The sequence below is a fragment of the Anabrus simplex genome, chromosome 1 (genome assembly GCF_040414725.1).
Source record: "Anabrus simplex isolate iqAnaSimp1 chromosome 1, ASM4041472v1, whole genome shotgun sequence".
In the NCBI taxonomy this organism is placed as follows: Eukaryota; Metazoa; Arthropoda; class Insecta; order Orthoptera; family Tettigoniidae; genus Anabrus; species Anabrus simplex.
Genome location: NC_090265.1, coordinates 445,510,895 through 445,531,894, shown reverse-complemented (window position 1 = coordinate 445,531,894; position 21,000 = coordinate 445,510,895). Strand labels below are relative to the sequence as shown.

General features: G+C 41.4%; 1 protein-coding gene across 1 annotated transcript in view; it reads left to right on the top strand.

Annotated features, from left to right (window-relative positions):
• Positions 1 to 434: 434 nt before the first annotated feature.
• Positions 435 to 21,000, top strand: part of LOC136872115 (uncharacterized) — a 53,245-nt gene continuing 32,679 nt past the window's right edge. The window contains exons 1-2 of the mRNA XM_067145991.2: positions 435 to 574; positions 3,428 to 3,539. Of these exons, the coding sequence (XP_067002092.2) occupies positions 435 to 574; positions 3,428 to 3,539 (252 nt within the window). The remainder of the gene's footprint in view (positions 575 to 3,427; positions 3,540 to 21,000) is intronic.

Here is a 21,000-nt window from a genome sequence, read left to right as displayed (position 1 = left end):
GCGCAAAATACTCGTAGGGTCGGATTCTATCCGTAAAAGTAACTTGAGGAAGGTCACGACGTGCCCTTCATACTGCTAGCACGTGACTGGCTGCAAGCGTCTTGCCCAAGAAATTGCTAAACGCCGCAAGTCAGCTTGCTGAAGAATTCAGACTTGCAATTGGAGCAGCAAGTTACCGTACTCCGACTCCGTGCAAATAAATTGCTGCTATAACTTGCTAGTGTAAACCTAGCCTGTGACAATGGACTGAATATTTTATTAACGGAACCCTTTAACCATGGCAATTTAGGAACTGAAAGTGTAACTTACTCCCCGTAGCAGATGGCATAGTCAGTGTATTAAGTATCTAATTGTGCTCAAGCATTTCCTGTAACCCCGGAACTGGAATTCCCTGAGCGTGCAACATCCGGCCACTAGCCTATAACTAGTTCATCATGGCCGTGTGTCTCTCAGACCCTAGCACCATGATGTACCTGTTCATCCTCGCAACTGTCGTGCTCCATAGTGCCTGCTGTATGATGCATGGAGGACCTCCTCATTGGAGGCCAGGACCACCACCGAGAAGATTCAACGAGTAAGTCAATCTGATCATATCTCTTTGTCATTTTAGAGGTCATGTTTTTTATTATATATTAGCAGCTCTTTTCAGGCACAACCCCAATGGAGGTGAGCTGCATGCACCATTTTACTCACATGCCAACTCTCCAGTTGTTCTTAAATGTCTGGCAGTACCGGGGATCGAACCCGGGCTCCCTAGGATGGCAGTTAATAGTGCTGTTACGCTACGGGGGCGGTTTAGTAATGTATTATCGTCTTTATATATTAACTATAGCAGACGATAATACTTGTAAATGTAATGCAGTTAATGTTGCTTAAGATAGTCGAAAATTAAACACGTCAATTTAAAATTCAAAGGATACCAGTTAAAGATGAGGTCCAATATATAGAATCATGTTATATCTAGTCAAATTCCATGCGGTATTTTACATTATCAAAACTATTACTATTTGCATAATTAGTTGACATCGATGGTCGAGTGGTTTCTTGCACCCAGAATCACACCTGAGATCCCGACCGACGTCAGTCGATTTCCAGATTTTAAAGAATCCATAGCATGCCTCGTCGTTCACGTTGGGATGTGTAAAATAACCCCCTTAGGGCCGATGACCTTAGATCTTAGGCCCCTTTAAACTACAAGCATCATCGTCAAAAGAACCCTGATGAACTAAATTCTCCCAGCACTCCTTAAAGTCATTGATGACAGTAACTTTACAATAGATACCAAGGAATGAACACTTTTAGCGCTTTTCGATTTAAACGAGTCATTATATAGAGTTCATACGACCTTCTATTGATTAATTTACATGACATAAGTATATTTCGGCCTGCTTAGTTTAAAATGTTCGCAGCATCTATTATTTGATGCACAAAATGTATCTAAATGGTCTTGTTCATTGGTTCTCAAACCCTGGTACGCATACTCTTGAGGGATTAAGTGAGACTTTTAGTGAGTACACGAGCAACTTTCCAAGGGCAATAAGAAGAAGAAAATGTACAGAGAGAATGAAAATATGTATTCGAAGAAATATTTCCCCGTCCTATCTTTGAACTCAACACGTCGTTTTGCTGTTGGCAAAGTTTTAACTTAAGTCGTTCACGATTCGATTACAGCCTTCAAGATTCTTTCACTCGTAATATTGGACAACATTTTCCATGTAAAAACCGTTTACGGTGGTCGTGACATTTCATGTTGGAAAACCTGTGCTCATGTAGACAAGATCATTATCATATAAAATAATTTACTTTGCGAACTATTGTTGATAAACAATATTATTTTAAAACGATGGTTATGGTTTGAACAATGACGAACATTTATTAAAAGGTGTCTTAACGTAAAGAGTTTATTGACAGTTACATATGAAATAGAAACGTGAATTGACACTGTTTTGAATTTCCGTAGGGTTTTTTTCTAGTGGTTTAATGTCGCACTAACAAATAGAAGGTTTTCGGCGACGGAAGGAAGGTAAATGGCTAGTATTGGGAAGGTAGCGGCCGTGGCCTTAATTAAGGTCCATCCCCAGCATTTGCCTGGTGTGAAAGTTGGAAATCACGGGAAACCATCTTCAGGGTTGCCGACGGTCGGATTCGAACCCACCATCTTTCGAATGCAAGTTCACAGCTACGCGACCCTAACCTTGCGGTCAACTCACTCGGTAATTTTCGTAGTTTTTCTTAACAGAGTTAGAACTCATTCATGGTGCCCATTGCTACTTCTTTAAGAATACGTACAAATATCTGAGCTCATACAATTTTCGAAGAAAATACACCTATAAGTTTTAGAATATGTAATTTTATTTTGTAAACTTACCATGAATATAAAATTCAGATTTTGTTTTCTTCGGAATGAAAATGTGTACATGAGAGGATTAAAAATATTAACTAGAGACATGTTGCTTAATAGAATTCCTTTCTGAAGTGGGAGTAAGCTTTCACGACGCCCATCTCTCATGGACGTTATCAACTCATTGACATTATTTAGCAAACTGAGTTGCTTGTCTAAATCAATATCAAATGCAGTATGCCTCCCCACCTCCAAATTTACCTGGTACTATTTTCTGTTGGTGGCTAAATGAACTCCAGAACCATATTACGTTTCTCCAGTAGTGGAAGTTCCGACTTCCTCACAGGGAAGCGAACCCTCGCCCTAATGAAAAAACTGAGTTCACCTTTACAGCCTCCACAAAGGGTAAATATACCGAGCTCGATGGCTGCAGTAGCTTAAGTGCTGCCAGTATCCAGTAATCGGGAGATGGTGGGTTCGAATCCCACTGAGTCGGCAGCCCTCAAGATGGTTTTCCGTGGTTTCCCATGTTCACACCAGGCAAATGCTGGGGCTGTACCTTAATTAAGGCCACGGCCACTTCCATCCCATTCCTAGGCCTTTCCTATCCCATCGTCGCGATCTGTGTCGGTGCGACGTAAAGCAAATAGCACCGAGCTCGATAGCTGCAGTCGCTTAAGTGCAGCCAGTATCCAGTATTCGGAAGATAGTGGGTTCGAACCCCACTGTCCGCAGCCCTGAAGGGGGTTTTCCGTGGTTTCCCATTTTCACACCTTACTTAGGGCCACGGACGCTTCCTTCCCACTCCTAGGCCTTTCCTGTCCCATCGTCGCCATAAGACATGTCTGTGTCGGTGCGACGTAAAGCAACTTGCAAAAAGCAAACAGCAAAGGGTAAATAAATACTTCTGGTGTATGAGGGTTAACTCCTACGAGAATTCTAATTTGTTACATTTTCATTAAAAAATCACATATACGACACATTTTAACGACTTTTCAGTTTCATGATATTTTAAACATCCCACCCCCAAAATCTTCTGGACTGAAGAAACTTAAATTCTTATATGCCTGTTCGTCCATCCCACAGGAAAGCAGTGAAGATCATGGTGAACACCTTATGTTCGGACGCCAGCGTGGGTTCCAGTCATGACGCAGATGCTTGCTTTGGTTGCTTCTGGCGAGCCAGCCTGGATATGCACGTATGTTCATTCCCACAACTCTGAGAAATAATATTTTGATTTTACTGAATAAGAAGTATATTACATTGTTAGGTTTTATTTTTATCTACAGTCTGCTTTACGTCGCATCGTCATACATAGGTCTTATGGCGACGATGGGATAGGAAAGGGACGACAGTTTCACCATCACGGAGAGATAGCTGAGTATAACGACACTTCAATAAAATTACAGTTAACCCATGAAATGGCGTATGGCTTTTAGTGCCGGGAGTGTCCGAAGACAAGTTCGGCTCGCCAGGTGCAGGTCTTTCTATTCGACACCCGTAGGTGACCTGCGCGTCGTGATGAGGATGAAATGAAGATGAAGACAGCACATACACCCAGCCCCCGTGCCAATGGAATTAACCAATTAAGGTTAAAATCCCCGACCCCGCCGGGAATCGAACCCGGGACCCTCTGAACCGAAGGCCAGTACGCTGACCGTTCAGCCAACGAAAAGAACAGGACATAAGATATGTGTCATTTCAAAATTACTCTCTGGACTGCGTTTCACAGCGAGACCAAAACAGTTATTTAACGTTTTATGTACAGTAACCTACAGTACTATTATATTTAACTTCCTCCTGCCGTTCTCCAATTTAATGGGGTCAGTTTTATAGCCAGATACTTTTCCTGACGCCAGCGCTATGTGGAGGGATGTGTTCACTATTGCATCTTTCGGTGGTAGTTGGTAAATGAAGATGTGTATTAAGCCCACTAGCCACCGAGTTCAAGAAATTAACAAAACGTGGTTAAAATTCCCAGTCCGGCCATGAATCGAACCCGTGGCCCTCTAAACAGCAGGCCACAACGCCATTGATTTTCTGTAATATCTAGAAACGTCCGTGTATTTCAATTTTTGTCCAATACACACTTCTGAAGCCTCCGTGGCTCAGGTGGCAGCACGCCGGCCTCTCACCGCTGGGTTCTTTGGTTCAAATCCCGGCCACTCCAGGCGAGATTTGTGCTGGACAAAGCGGAGGCGTGACAGGTTTTTCTCTGGGTACTCCGGTTTTTCCTGTCATCTTTCATTCCAGCAACACTCTCCAATATAATTTCATTTCATCTGTCATTCATTAATCATTGCCCCAGAGGAGTGCGACAGGCTTCGGCATCTGGCACAATTCCTATCCTCGCCGCTAGATGGGGCTTCAATCATTCCATTCCAGACCCGGTCGAATGAAGGAAACAGGCTGTGGATTTTAATTTTTCTGCACACATTTCTGCTTATTCTTGAAATAACGGAGCAAATTCTTGTTTTCTGTGGGTTGGCAACGCTATGGTCTGGCCAGACTCCTCACTAAATATATATCCATTTCGTGAGCTTGCAGTCAGCTCCCGGAGGAAACTGTATATCAGTCTGTTTAGACATGGGGGTTCCCACTGTCCTGGCGGGGGATTTTAATGCCAAGAACCCCCGCTGGAACAGCCGGATCACCACCACCAGGGGCAAACAACTCGCCCAGTACTGTGACCGGAACCATCTTGCGACCCACGGCCCTGATCGCCCCACTCACTTCCCCCACAACCCTAATCACCGGCCTGACACCCTGGATATTGCCATTTCTCATAGACTTCACCAATTTATTCAGCTCACTACCCTTGACCTTTTCGATTCCGACCATAAACCCGTTCTCATGACTTTAGATTCATCCCCCAACTATACACCCATTTTCATCCCTATCTATAACCGCAAAATCAATTGGAACACTTACCGCACCGAGCTATCTGATAAAATTAATGGCAATCCCAGTGTGAAAGGTCCGGCTGACATTGACAATTTGGCCCTCCAAATTTCTTCCTCCATTATCAGCGCTGCCCAGGCCGCCGCAGAGGGACCCAGCGTCGTACAACGCAGGAAAGACATGCTCCCCTCGGCGATCCTGGCGCAAATAAAAATCAAAAACCGCATTCGTAAGTTATGGCATTTGACCAGGGACCCATATCTCAAAAGCAGATGGAACCGGGCCAAAAGGAACCTCCAGGTCATGATCTTAAACCACAGGACATCAGCGTGGCGGTCCAGACTGGCGGGTCTGAGCGCTGCTGACAACTCCCTCCACAGGTTGGCACGCAAATTTACCCTACCGGGACTGGCATACCCACCCTCCATGGTAGAAATGGAATGGCCTACTCTGACAAGGACAAGGCCGACGCACTAGCGGACACGTTTGAGAGCGCGTGCACGCCCATCGTCGAGCCTTGTGACGACAATTTCATTGAGCACGTAGAATCCGAAAACGAACTTCACGCCACTGACGAGACCCACCTTCCCCCTGACTTCAAATTCATCACGCCTACTGAACTGTTCGCCGCCATCAAACAGCTTAAGAACAGGAAATCTCCCAGCCTTGATAACGTCTCAGCGTCCTTCCTTAAAAACCTCCCTAGGAAGGCGCTGACTTGCATTACCAAGCTCTTCAATGCGATCTTCCGGTTCGGTCACTTCCCGGGCTGCTGGAAGATCGCGAAAGTCATTATGATACCCAAACCAAACAAGGACAAAACTTTCCCTCAAAATTACCGACCTATCTCTCTACTTAGTATTATTTCCAAATTATTTGAAATCCTGTTCTTAAGCAGACTAAACTCCATCATTGACGACAAACACCTGATGTGCGAGGAACAGTTCGGATTCCGGCGAGGCCATTCCACTGTCCACCAATTAACTCGCTTAACTGAAGAGATAACTAAGAACTTCAACCATCGTCGACACACCAGAGTCTGTTTTCTAGACATTTCCCGTGCGTTCGACAAGGTTTGGCATGATGGACTTATTTACAAACTTAGGACATTAGGATTCCCCCCCCCCTACGTTCTACGCTTACTGACGAGCTACCTAGCTGACAGAAAATTTCAGGTCCAGGTCGGCGCTGTCCTGTCGGACCCCCGTCCCATTGAGGCTGGGGTGCCCCAGGGCAGCGTCATCTCACCAGTCATTTTCAACCTATACATGACTGACATGCCAAAACCCACGCATGGGAAATTGTATTTATATGCAGACGACACTGCAATCTCCTCTGTCTCGTGGCAGGCACCTAAAGCTAAAGACTACCTCCAAGACTCCCTCTCCACCCTCGAGCCTTGGCTTGAGCAGTGGAGAATAAAAATTAATGTAGACAAAAGCAGTGCTACACTCTTCACTAAACGCTGTCCTGATACCCCCCCCCCTCCCCTGATGTTTTTTGGCGAAGTCATCAGGTGGACTAATAAAACTAAATACCTAGGTGTCACCCTAGACAGAGGACTCACTTTTGCTGACCGTATTAAAACTATAGTTGCGCAAGCTAAAACGCGCCTCTTCCAAATTTTACCTCTGATAAATGCCGATAATGGGCTCAACATAGAAAAACGGCTCCTGCTATACAAGACGATGGTTAGACCCATCTTGGAATATGCCAGTCCCGTGTGGGGCATAGCAGCTAAGTCCCACCTGTCAGCGGTGCAGCGCGTACAGAACCGCGCGCTGCGCTCTCTGGCAGGCGCACTATGGTACGAAAGGAACGTCGACCTCTACGATACATACCAACTCCCCACTCTTCAGTATCGATCCGAACGGGCGGCCACCAAATTCTACAGTAAGCTTCAGAATAACCCTAACCCCCTCATCTCCAATTTAGGAAATTACGACACCGAGGGCCTGCGCTACCGCAGACCCAAGGATGTCCTCCTTACAACCACGTAAACAGACTCTTCACCCGTAACGGGTCCAGGCCACATTCTGGCCAATTCGATCTCCATCCACACAATCCACACACTTCCACACTAATGCAGTCTCAGAATAACAGTTTATGAAATAGCACTCAAAGCCTAATAGGTCGACGGGCTATAACCCCTCATCGGTCCCCGTGACCAATGAGAATTGTGGTACCAATGTTAGCATACCGCCATGTTGTAAGCGCTCCTCAGCTTGACGAGATCATATGGAATTCATGAATTAACTTACATTTCTCACATATGAAAGTACCCGCTCTATTAAATTAATGACAGTCTACACCGATTACCGTGCACACACGCAATAAATATACATAATATCAAGACTGTGGTGATGTTAAAAGTTACTTAACGTAAAAAAATACTGAACACATTTTGCATAATACTGAACAATCTACACAAATCCTTGTGATAGCCTATAGGTGGCGTACAATAAAAAATAGCCGAATGAATAAGGAGACTGAAAAGTGAACTACCAACAAAAAAAAAACATATATAAATAAACACATATTTTAAATTCAGTCCCCGAAATAAGATTGTTGGTTACAAGGATAATGTCCAGATAGAAGAGGTGACTAATGCTAAGAAGTATTAACATTTATAACAATGACATTTACAATAAGACACAAAACTAGAAAAGCGGCTGAAATTGATAAGATTTCTGGGGATATAGTACCAAATCTGAAGTACTTATTTTATTATTGTTTGCATGAAGGAGCTATACCAAATAAATGGAGAGTTGCTATAGTAGCCCCTGTGTATAAAGGAAAGGGCGATAGACATAAATCTGAAAATTACAGACCAGTCAGTTTGACATGCATTGCATATGAGCTTTGGGAAAGCTTTCTTTCTGATTATATTACACATGTTTGCGAAATTAATAACTGGTTCGATAAAAGGAAGTTCGGGATTAGGAAAGCTCAACTTGTAGGATTCCAGCAAGATATAGCAGATATCTTCGATTCAGGAGGTCAAATGGACTGTATCGCGATTGACCTGTCTAAAGCATTTGACAGGGTGGATCAAGGAAGACTGGCAAAAATGAGTGCAATTGGACTAGACGAAAGAGCGACTGAATGGGTTGCTATATTTCTAAAGAAAAGATCTCTGAGAATTAGAGTAGGCGAAGCTTTATCTGTCCCTGTAATAAATAAGAGGGAAATTCCTGAATGCAGTATTATTGGACCTTCATGTTTGTTACACATAAAAATGATATGAGTAAAGAAGTGGAATCAGAGATAAGGATTTTTGCGGATAATGTTATTCTGTAAAAGTCAGGTTGAGATTTTCACAAATAAGAAAAGTCCTCTCAGTATTAATTACTGCGTTGATGCGCTGAAAGTTCCTAATTCTCAGAGATCTTTTCTTTAGAAATATAGCAACCCATTCAGTCGCTCTTTCGTCTAGTCCAATTGCACTCATCTTTGCCAGAGTCTTCCTTGATCCAACCAGTCAAATGCTTTAGACAGGTCATATTAACGTAGGTGTTAATATAAGGAAAGGTCTTCATTGGGGTAATGACAGAAATGGGATTGTAAATAAAGGGTACAGATCTCTGCACATGGTTATGAGGGTGTTTAGGGGTTATAGTAAGGATGTAAAGGAGAGGGCATAAAAGTCTCTGGTAAGACCGCAACTAGAGTATGGTTCCGATGTATGGGACGGTCCCCAGGATTGCTTGATTCAAGAAGTGGAAAGAATCCAAAGAAAAGCAGCTCGATGTGTTCTGGGTGATTTCCGACAAAAGGGTAGCGTTACCAAAATGTTGCAAAGTTTGGGCTGGGAAGACTTGGGAGAAAGAAGACGAGCTGCTCGACTAAGTGGTATGTTCCGAGCTGTCAGTGGACAGATGGCGTGGAATGATATTTTAGACGAATAAGTTTGAGTGGAATCTGCCTCTTGGGCGACTGACTTAAATGCAGATCAGTAGTGATTGATGATAACTGCTTGGTGCATTCGAAAAGCTGAAGCGCCCACAACATGGCGATGTGCAAAATTGTTCAATATTTCGCATAACATCAGCGCGCTCTGTGAGTCTAATATCAAAGCCTTTGGTTCAAAGTAGATGCATAACATCAACTATCTGTCCCCTTTAGGTCATCAACAGGGATGTAAATAGCATCAGATGACATTCAACATTTCCGCCACAAATTTAGATACAATTTTCACAGAAGATATTCCTTTAGGAGTCTAACTTCTCTTTGTCCAAATTAATAACATTAGTGCCTACAATGAAGACTTACACGTGTACCTAAAAATATTTTACCCCATGAAAGTGGGGCCCAAAAAGAAAGTTAATTTCCCTAAAACGTTTGTAGGGGGTCGATGCTATACTAGTTATATTCCAGGAGAAGATAAAAATCTTTAGTCTTTCTTGTAGGTTTTACGTAATTACAGAGATGTACACAGTATGATTACTTTTTATGATCCCTGAGAACAGTTCACCAAAAGATTTTTTTAAAAGGTCACTTACGGAAATATACAATGTTAGTTGACTGTTGTCCGACTCCTTGGCTGAAAGGTCAGCGATCACACCTTCAATTCAGAGGGTCACGAGTTCTATTCCCAGCCGGATCGGGGATTTTAATCGTGATTAATTCATTCTTTTGGCTCGGGGACTGGCTGTTTGTGTTTATCCCAGCACTCTCCTCTTCATAGTCAGACAAAACATTTTATTATGAAATACCACAGAAACACGCAATAGCGAATACATCCTTTCCTTGAGAGGGGCTGCCAAGAGCTGGAAAAGATAATAGCAGGTGAAAAGGTGAGAGTAGTGATAAAAAATTTGAAGACCAGGACTGCGGGTGGATAAAGTGGGATAACTAATGTGTATTGGAAGGAAGTAGGAAAAAAAGTAGATGATAGAGTGTCTGGTAACATTCTTCAACAAGTTATTTGAGGGGGCGAAATTCCCTAAAGAATAGCAGAAGGGGATTAAATGTCCTATTTATAAAAATAAAGGGGACAGGACTAATCCCAGTAATTATAGAGGTACAACCCTGCTGGACTCCCTGAGCAAGGTGTACACAGGTATTCTAGCAAATAGATTGAGGAAGTGGACAGAGGATTTCTCAATTATATCGTGTTTTCAAAATGGATTTAGGAAGGGGAGGATGACGGCTGATAATTTAATGATCGTGAGAACCATAATTGATAAATATGTAAGAAAAGCAGGAGCCAAGGTATTTATTTCCACAATTGACTTCCAGAAGGCGTTTGATACAGTGAGCAGGGAGGCCCTGTTTGAAAGATTGGGGAGAGTTGGGGTGGGAGAGAAGATGAGAAGAGTGATCAGAAGTATATATAAGAAAGTCTATTGTAGCATCAGGGTGGAAGAAGGGGTGGTGAGTGGAGTGATTGAGTCGAAAGTTGGGTTGAAACAGGGATTTAAATTGTCCCCAATCCTTTTCCTATTGTTTATAAACGACCTACTAGATGGCCATGTAGAGAGAAAATGGGCTTACCCAGTACTAGGCAAACAAGAAATTCCAGGATTAATCTTTGCCGATGATGTGTTGTTGCTGCCGTTAACAGCTGGGGGTTTGCAATAAAGTTTAAATAAAGTAGGGAGTTTTGCGGAGAAATGGTCATTGAAGATCAACAGTAAGAAGTCTAAGGTGATGGTATGCAGGAAAGGGAATACAAAGAAACCGGGAGTAAAGTGGGCAATAAACGGGGAAGGGAGTGAGGTGGTGGAAAAGATGGAGTACCTGGGGGTGATGCTGAGTAGAGATGGTACTTGGATGGAGCAGATTAGGCGTATTAAATGGAAAGCCCAAGCAGCACTCTAAAAAAAAAGAGAATACATCCCTTCACATAAGGTTGACATCAGGAAGGGCATCCGTCCGTAAAACAGGGCCAAATCCACATGTGCTACACAGACCACAGCCGTGACCCCACATGTGTGGGAAAATCGGTAGTAGAAGAAAAATAGTCGACAGTTGAGAAAGAATGTCAGTGTTGCCACCATACAGTATTTAAAGAGCCAGTTAAAATATACTTGTGTTGCAGTAACGTAAGTTACACATAGCCTATTACATAATGCATCTTTTGGATCCAATAAAGCTTACTTGTTCTATTCAAAGGAATGCTAAACCAAAATTTGTATATTTAATCACTTTTCGCATCCAGCTGAGACATTGCTAATAAGTTTGCCATTCATTATATTTGTCAAACTTAACAGTACCTTCTTTTCCCCTCAAGGCAACTCCAAGCAAGCAAGAACTGCTTTTGTGTGCACCCCTGCTCTACATTACTCGTGAAATCTGTCTTGTCGATCACAGCAGCAATTTGGGTCTCATGAATATTTAGAAGCATGAGCTTGAGATTGTACTAAAATGTGCAGTATTGTGAATAATGGACATCTTCCGTATCCCCTGTAGCGGTAGCGACGATTAGGGGAGGCGGCGACGGTGGGTTGGAGGGAGGGGGGAGTTCCCCCCCCCCCCCAACTTTGGTCAGTAAACATCACATATTTATTTAATTTTAACCGGCTAAAAATTAGGAATTATAGGAATGACAGTGGCTGCTCGTGCTGAATTATGTTGGTGGTTCTGCTCTGTGACGCCCAGTCTATTGCAGTACTGCATACAGGAAGTGCCAGATGAGCTCGTGTGCATCCCTCCTCCAACCCCGCAGAAACGTCTTGCTCCATGTTCTTTCTGTTTGAAGTTCCCGAATATGTACAGGAAAATATATGTAAACATACATCTCAATTTGTAAGACCCCTGATTTCGAGAGACGTCGACGATATAAATAACCGACTTGTATAAGAAACAACAATTAAAAAGTTAGAAAAGCCTTTCTCCCGCTCAACGAAAAAATGTTGATCTAGTATCGACACACTCATATTTACAGATGTTCCGAGACCTGCATTCATGTTTGGGAGCATCATCTGATGGTACTAACGTTCCTGTTTTCATTTTCATGACCATCTAACTCGGAAGAATTCGCTAGCATTACGGAGAAACTATTCATAATTACTTGTACCTTAAGAACTCGTTCATTCGCTTCGTACGAGAGAGAATGTTTTCGGTCGTTGGATAGAATTATGCCTAACTTCCGGCTATTTACACAGAAGATAGAGAAATATACGCACGCCCACACTTAAAGTACGTTATATGAAGATTTAACATGAACAGTAAATTGATTTCGTGTTACTTAATCACGACTGAAGCCGGCCCCGCGATGTAGGGGTAGCGTGCCTGCCTCCTACCTGGAGGCCCAGGGTTCTATTCCCGGCCAGGTCAGGGACTTTTACCTACATCTGAGGGCTGGTTCGAGGTCCACTCAGTCTACAGTTGAGAAGCTATCTGGCAGTAACATGGCAGCTCCGGTTTAGAAAGCCAAGAATAACGGCCGAGAGTATCAGTCGTGCTGACCACACGACACCTCGTAATCTGCAGGCCTTCAGGCTGAGCAGCTGTCACTTGGGAGGCCTTGGCCCTTCGGGGCTGTTGCGCCATGGGTTACTTTTGGAATCGCAACTGAACACCGTCCTCTTTCATCACGCATTTCTCCTGTATAAGCTATTTGGACTTTCGTTCTACTGAACAGAAGCATCACAACTCGGATTTTTTATTATGGACACTCGAGTTTAGGCTTTAATTCCAAACGAACCAATGGGCCTATGGAAATTCGAGTTATACCAATATTTTCCTTCTTTAATTCTACATTAGCGTATATAAGACGCATTGTTTTCGACGTTCATTAAATATTTTTTATTTGTGGTTGTAATAAATATTGCCCGGGTTTTTGGCTTCTTCTCTAGGAAGCGCTCACTTAGGAATACATACAAAGAAAACGACTTGTCTGATTCTAATGAAATTTTTACATGTTATAACCACATGTATTTGTAGTGTAATACTCAAGTTACAATTTTTTTCAACCACCCTGAAAAAAGTTCTTATCATTTTTCTAAAGCAACTCTTTCTCAGCCCAGGATAAACGTACAGCAGCAAACTCGGGCTTGTTTTGAAGCACTCAGTCATGGTTATCAGAAACTACAACAACTGTAACCGTACAGTGTAGTACCGAATTTATGAAGAGTAATATTGAAGGGAGGTTTTGCGTACGCCGGACCGTGCTATTAACAGCAGGCCGGGTGGTGAAATTGGGCGCAGTGTTGCCGCGTTCAGTAGTACTCACGCGCGCAACGAACGCAGCTTTTCGTTTACTTTCAACATTTTATTTTATTTCCTCTTATAAATTCCACTTCCCATCACCTTTTCTCATAAGGGCTTTGGACCTTCAACGGCAGGTTTAAAAATGGTTAACTTCCTAATTTAGAAATATTACACTGTACATTTTTTACAAGAGTTATTTGTATTATTATTTACATATACTGTATTTATGGTATTTTATTCTATCAATTTTCTTCGTCTGAAAAATCACTGTGTTCCGAAGAATCGGTGCTGCTGTCATTCATGTTGATTATGACTGACTCGAAATAAGGGGCATTTGCAGACAGTCCATCTTTTTTCCAGTAGTGGTCTTCAATTTTCTTAGCGTGTTTAATACATTGTTTCCAGAGTTTAGGGGTCACGGTACGTAAGGCTTCTCGGCATAAAGCGTAAATTGCTTCCATACCTCTACCATTTTCTAATGTGTTAGCCATATTTGTTTTTGCTATTTTCCCTTTTACGTAAGCCCAAATGAGCTCGATTGGATTAAGCTCGCAATGGGCCACTGGTAACCAAATAATCTGTACATCTGATCGAAGTCGTTTAGTCAGTTGTTCCAGCTTCTTTACCGGCATTTGAAACTAAGGCCTGGCAAGAACAATCAGCTCTGATTTAGTTACTTTATTATAATCGTCAACTCCAGGTGGTAGTGAAATATTCTTTGACGTTATCCAATGTATAATTTCACGTTTCAGCCATGACATGTCCGGCTTTTTAGATGAAGGATCGACCCTCATATGATATGGAGCTTGATCTATAACGACAGCAGAACTTTGAGGCAATAAACTCAGGACTTTCATGAACCATTCTTCATAATGAGTCGAGTTCATCTCATTCTGGTAATCGCCACTACTTTTCCTGCCATTAAAACAAAGTTCTGCACCGTCAAGAAATCGTTCTTCACTTCCGATGTGTAAAATTATGACCTGGACGACTTATTTCCATCATTCTCATTTGAAGCGGCTCCTACTCTCTTCACTGACGACAGCGATAATCCAAGACAATCTGCCACCTTCTTGTACACAGGGAACCTCTTGTCCCCTACTTTTTCCCCCTCACATTGAAAGAAAAAATAGCACTCAAAATCATTGCAAACCAGGCGAGTTGGCCATGCGATTACGAACGCGCAGCTGTGAGCTCGCATCCGGGAGATAGTGGGTTCGAACCCCACTGAGGGCAGCGCTGAAGATCTTTTTCCGTGGTTCCCATTTTCACACCAGGCAAAGGCTGTACCTTAATTAAGGCCACGGCTGCTTCCTTCCCATTCCTCGGCCTTTCCTCTCCCATCGTCGCCATAAGACCTATCTATGTCGGTGCGACGTAAAGCAAATAACAAAAAAAAAAAAAAATCATTGTAAGTTCACCCTCTGATAACGGCGGTCTCAGAGACATCTTGAAGTGACGTGGTCAACATGCAGAACATAGGAAAACTGAAAATAGCTTCCGGACAAACCAAGGTCACGGGCATTCCGTTTCACAACTGCCCGGGGCGAGTGTACTGTGTTCGTTGCGCGCGTGAGTACTACTGAACTCGGCAACACTGCGCCCAATTTCACCACCCGGCCTGCTGTTAATAGCACGCGGTCCGGCGTACACAAAACCTCCCTTCAATATTACTCTTCATAAATTCGGTACCACACTGTACGGTTATAGTTGTTGTAGTTTCTGATAACCATGACTGAGTGCTTCAAAACAAGCCCGAGTTTGCTGCTGTACGTTTATCCTGGGCTGAGAAAGAGTTGCTTTAGAAAAATGATAAGAACTTTTTTCAGGGTGGTTGAAAAAAATTGTAACTTGAGTGTTACACTACAAATACATGTGGTTATAACATATAAAAATTTCATTAGAATCAGACAAGTCGTTTTCCTTGTATATATTCCTAAGTGAGCGCTTCCTAGAGAAGAAGCCAAAAACCCGGGCAATATTTATTACAACCACAAATAAAAAATATTTAATGAACGTCGAAAACAATGCGTCTTATATACGCTAATGTAGAATTAAACAAGGAAAATATTGGTATAACTCGAATTTCCATAGGCCTATTGGTTCGTTTGTAATTAAAGCCTAAACTCGAGTGTCCATAATAAAAAAATCCGACAGGTACATTGTCGTATCTGAGAATGTTGACATGTATTTTAAACAACATCAGTATCAACACAGTTTTAAAAGTTCTCTGTTTACACAGATAAGTACAGCGGAGGGAGCTTTTTGCCAAACAGCTGAGATTTCAACATGCTCTGCTTGCTGCAGTGATTCTCTCGCATACAGTGGCGCTGGTGCTATCTCTAGTGTATTATTTACTAACTCTATGGTCTCGGCGACACAGCTTCTCCAATACTATACGCGCACTTTTTCTTGAGCCCGGAGCTCCCTAGTGCTGAATCGGTAGACCTCGGTTATCTTCGACATCCATATCGGCAACCTTTGAAACACAAACTATGAATCGCTTATTCATCGCTGTGCGACATCTGGCGTACACTTTGCAAACTAGTACTGTTGTTGTTTACACAGCAAAGCCAAACTATATAATTCATGCTAGTAACAAGATTCGTATTGAGAAATGTTATATAATGTTAAATAATGTATGTGTGACACAATTGTTGACGTAAGATAATAACAGTTTAGAAAATTCATATCGATCGATCATATTATCGATTCAATTCAGATTTCATTTCCATCCAGTTGGCAGTATAACCGGAACTGGCAGCACTCCCTCTTTGCTCCACACCCCGTAAAAATCGGGCTCAAGAAAAAGTGCGCGTATAGTACACGCTAATAGGCCATCCGTGCTGCAAGGCGTGCAGTAACATAGAAACTTACGGACGACTCTTAGCCACCCATCGGAGAAAGCTGTAGTCAAGTGTGCTCTCTCATGCTTTCAACTTGATGTTCTGTCGTTCACAGATCCTAACAAGGTTGTCAGATCACCAATATCAGAATGGATATCGATGTTTGGCTCGATAACAACACTCAGTATGAAGGATGGGATCGCTAATATTTCATGCTGGTGGTTCTGCAGCTCTGCAGATCGTATTATGAAGCCTCGCCTGAGAAATGATTATAAAAAGCAATTTGTACAAGCCCTGTTGTCTTATCAGCTAATTCTTTCCTACATTTTCTTAGTTATTAACAAAATTATCAGTGGGGATACGCATAAAATATCGTTCGTCGCGATTAACCGATTTGTATAGCGCCACAGCAAGTAGTGGAGACTTTGCATGGGCTGTGACGAAGGGTAGCAGGGGAATACAGTATTTTTCCAATATCATGGGCACTGAGGTATTATTCACCCGCAAGTATCAACTTTTACCTCTCTGTGAATTCGCTCAGAGAGCATAAAAAACTTACCACTTTGTAGCTTATTTTTTCCTTTCAGTTTTGACATATAGCACCCCGCTTCCTATACTCCACAAACCCGGCTACATTTTATTGTCGGTACATTCTTTTGTCCCCCTCCCCCCCCCCCTTCTAATTCCCAATTGCCGCTACTGCTCTGCAATGTTTCTTCTGATGTATACCATTTTGAAGAAACGTTCCTCGCAGGTTTTTCTCAGAAACAATTGAACCTATAGATATAATATTTATTATGGGTATCCATAGGGTGTGTATCTACATAGGAAGTGAATTGTATTTTCATAATAATTCACCTGATAAAATATTAAGTGCGAGGAATATACAATACCATGTGCTCATTCTTTTTTGAACGTTTATACCTTTCTGGCTATACACCAGCTCGATTGATAACAAGAGTACTTTGAAACCTTGATATTCATATCTGGATCCCGGTATGGCCGGGAAAATCTCACTCTAATTCTGTTCAAAATAGGTCAGCGACTACAAAATATAGGCTACTGTATTTCCTCTCTTCGTGGAGCAATGCAGAAATGGGATAAAGGAAACTCAAGAAGTATAAAAGGCAAGACAAAGTGAAAATCAGTTTGGAGACTCTTTCATAGACAGTTTAAGGGATGACAGTAACCATCATACATGACTGTGTGCTGAGAAGTGCAAAAAAAAAAAAAAAAAAAAAAAGCACAGTTGTTCTTTTCGTCTCCATAAGGTGCTGTAGTCCATTTAGTTAAGAATTTCACCAGATTTTCATCTATATATATATATATATAAAATAAGAGTTTTGTCTGTACATTGCTCAGAATTTGAAAATAATGGTATTTCTGTATCGGTCATGTCCATAGTAACAAGAAAATGCACTTTTTACTTTTCCGTAATGTCTGTCTGTCTGTCTGTCTGTCTGTCTGTCTGTCTGTCTGTCTGTCTGTCTGTCTGTCTGTCTGTCTGTCTGTCTGTCTGTCTGTCTGTCTGTCTGTCTGTCTGTCTGTCTGTCTGTCTGTCTGTACACGCATCACGAGAAAGCGGTTGAAGGGAATTTAATGAAAATCGGTATGTGAAGTCGGGGGATGAGCCTCTACAACCTAGGCTATAAATCATTTTACTCACGCTGAGTGAAATGGTAGTTTAGGGGAAGGCCTAAAATTGAATTCTCAACTATTGATGTTATTAGTGGTCTACTGAAAATCGGTATGTGAAGTTGGGGGATGAGCCGCTACAATCTAGGCTATAAATCATTTTACTCACGCTGAGTGAAATGGTAGTTTAGGGGAAGGCCTAAAATTGAATTCTCAACTTTATGTTATTAGTGGTCGTATTTTAAAGAAAATGGGTATGCAAAGTTGGGGAATAAATTGCTACAATCTAGGCTATCAATATTTGTATTCACGCTGAGAAAAATGGTAGTTTAGGGGAAGGCCTAAAATTTAACTTCTCAAATATTGTTATTAGTAGTCCTATCTTGAAGATAATCGGTATGCAAAGTCAGGAAATAAGTCGCTATAGTCTAGGCCAGCCCTGTCCAACGCGGCGCCCGCGGGCGCCATGGCGCCCGAGGTGCCCTTTTATGGCGCCCTTCGCAATTAATTTCCAAATCAAATTTTACTTAATATGTGAAAACAATACTTTTGCATTTCAATAAATATTCTTACTTTTCTCTTAAAAATACCGTCCTCAAAGTCAGGAAATTTGTTATATCCGTACCTCCAAGTTCACAAAGAGCTTTGAGTAAGCCATAAATGTGATCTAGGCCTAACTAACTCGTGTCCGCAATTAGTGAAGAGATAGAAGAAAGGTTCAGAAAGAGAGCTTTTCGACATGTAAGTAGTTGCGACAAAGGGAAATCCTACACAAAACTCTCACTGTGGGGGGCTAGCGCCAGGTATAAGGCCCTCTCTACTCACGGAGTCAAATATAGCCGCATATTTATTCTGCCAAACAGAACCGCTTCCTTATGATTCACTTGATTGCAATGCCATAAACTACCTACCATGACAGAGTTTTACCAGGACGACAATGGGACATCCAATTTGCCCACAAAGTAACTTTAATCTCAACAAACTGTGCCGTAAACAATGAACAAACGATTTATGAAAGTCTTGCAATTGGAATGTTCCCGGTTCCTAGCTTTCAGGCGAACATTCAGTATTACTTGTGAGCTTATGCAGGGCTTATGGAATACGTTTTGAATGCCTTGTGTTGTGATAAGTTGTACATTCAACATGCTTTTTTTCATTACTATTTAAACTAAATTATTCAGTTCATAATCAGTTACATTTCATTAAACATAACTCTTCTTAACATTGCTAAAAGGCAAAGAAATTATAACTTAAAAGTGAATGGGAAGTGAAAGACCTAAAATCTAAATTAGCATTGCAACAATGTGCGTTTAAGAAGCCAGTTCAGCAAACGCGTAACGTGACAATAGCTTCTTACAAAGTTTGTTACGTCCTAGCTAAAAGGAGAAAAAGCTTTCAGTGATGAAGAAGTAGTGAAAGAAGCTATGCTAAATGCCGCTGAATCTTTGTTCCAATCTCACAAAGATAAATCTGAATTCTTTAATCAAAGGACTTCATTTGTCTCACCAAACTGTGGCTAGGCGGGTTGAACAGATTTCTAATAATATGGAATCTCAATTACATCAGGATTTGAAATCGTGTGAACATTTTTCACTCCAGTTTGATGAAAGTGCTGATATGTCTGACACTGCTGAGTTGTGTGTATTTGCTAGAATGGTTTTAATGATTTTACATTAAAGGAAGAATTTGTCAAGCTATAGCCACTTCATGGACGTACTAGGGGAGAAGACATATTTAATGCTTTCGTTAAATTCACCAAAGATAGTAACTTACCACTGTCAAAGCTTGTCGCTATAACAACAGATGGGGCACCGTCTATGACTGGTAGAAATAATGGATTTCTTTCTCTTTGCGCTAAGGATGAATCATTTCCAAAATTTCTTTCTTATCATTGTATTATTCACCAAAAAGCTTTTAAGGTTTTAAAGTTTTAAAGTTTTAAAGTTTTTAAGGTTTTAAAGTTCGATCATGTCATGAAAATGTTAACGCATGTCGTGAATTATATAAGATCGTCATCTACTCGTCATCGATTGTTCATAAATATTTTAAGTATGTTAGATTCGGAGTATGGTGACGTCATCCTTCATGCAAACGTAAGGTGGCTTAGTAGGGGAAAACACTCGAACGGTTTTGCTGCCTGTTGGATGAGATACGAGACTTTATGAAATCATCTCCTGAGAAATATTATCACGAACTTGATGATATATCTTGGCTAATCGAATTAGCATTCTTGGCAGACATCACCTCAGAATGAAATGAGTTAAATCTCGAATTGCAAGGAAAAGATCATAATATTTCAGGTATTGTCAATGCATTTGAAAAGAAACTTAAGGTATGAATTGTCCATTTAAATAGAAATTCCCATCCACATTTTCCAAATTTGAAATCTATGACAGATACAGTAAATGGCGGCAAGCGTGATTTTTCATCTCTTGCTAAACATCTTGAAACTCTAGGGTCCGAATTTGGTAGCAGATTTAGCCAGTTTTCAATGCTTGAACCAGTGATCATGTTTGTCAAAAATCCCTTCGCTTCTGTTGACGTTTTTGAGCTTGGAGGGAGGGTGTGTGAAATATTCGAAAATTATATTCCTGAAGAATTAGAAATGGAAATTTTAAGCTTTCAGTTAGACCTTTCTTTGAAATCCTCCTACGCAACATGTTGCAATTTCTGGACTCTGGTGGACGGTAAAAAATATCCCATTACCCGCAGTGTTGCTCTGAAGATGCAATCTTGTTTTGGTTCAACCCATCTTTGTGAAGTCGCGTTTTCGACTATGAACGTAATAAAAACAAATACCGATCCTGCCTGACAGACTCACACCTGGATGACGCGTTAAGAGCAGCCTGTTCCAGTTACACATCAGACTTTCCTCAACTTGCAGCGAGCATGCAGTGCCAGATTTCACATTAATTATGCAAGTAAATATATTTTCATATAATTTTTAATTATAGATTTATTATTATTATTATTATTATTATTATTATTATTATTATTATTATTATTATTATTATTATTATTATTATTATTATTATTATTATTATATAGTCGTTGTAGTACCGATAACAGTAGTCGAATTAGTGGAATCGTACCTGGCGCCCGCATACCCTTAGTTATCAT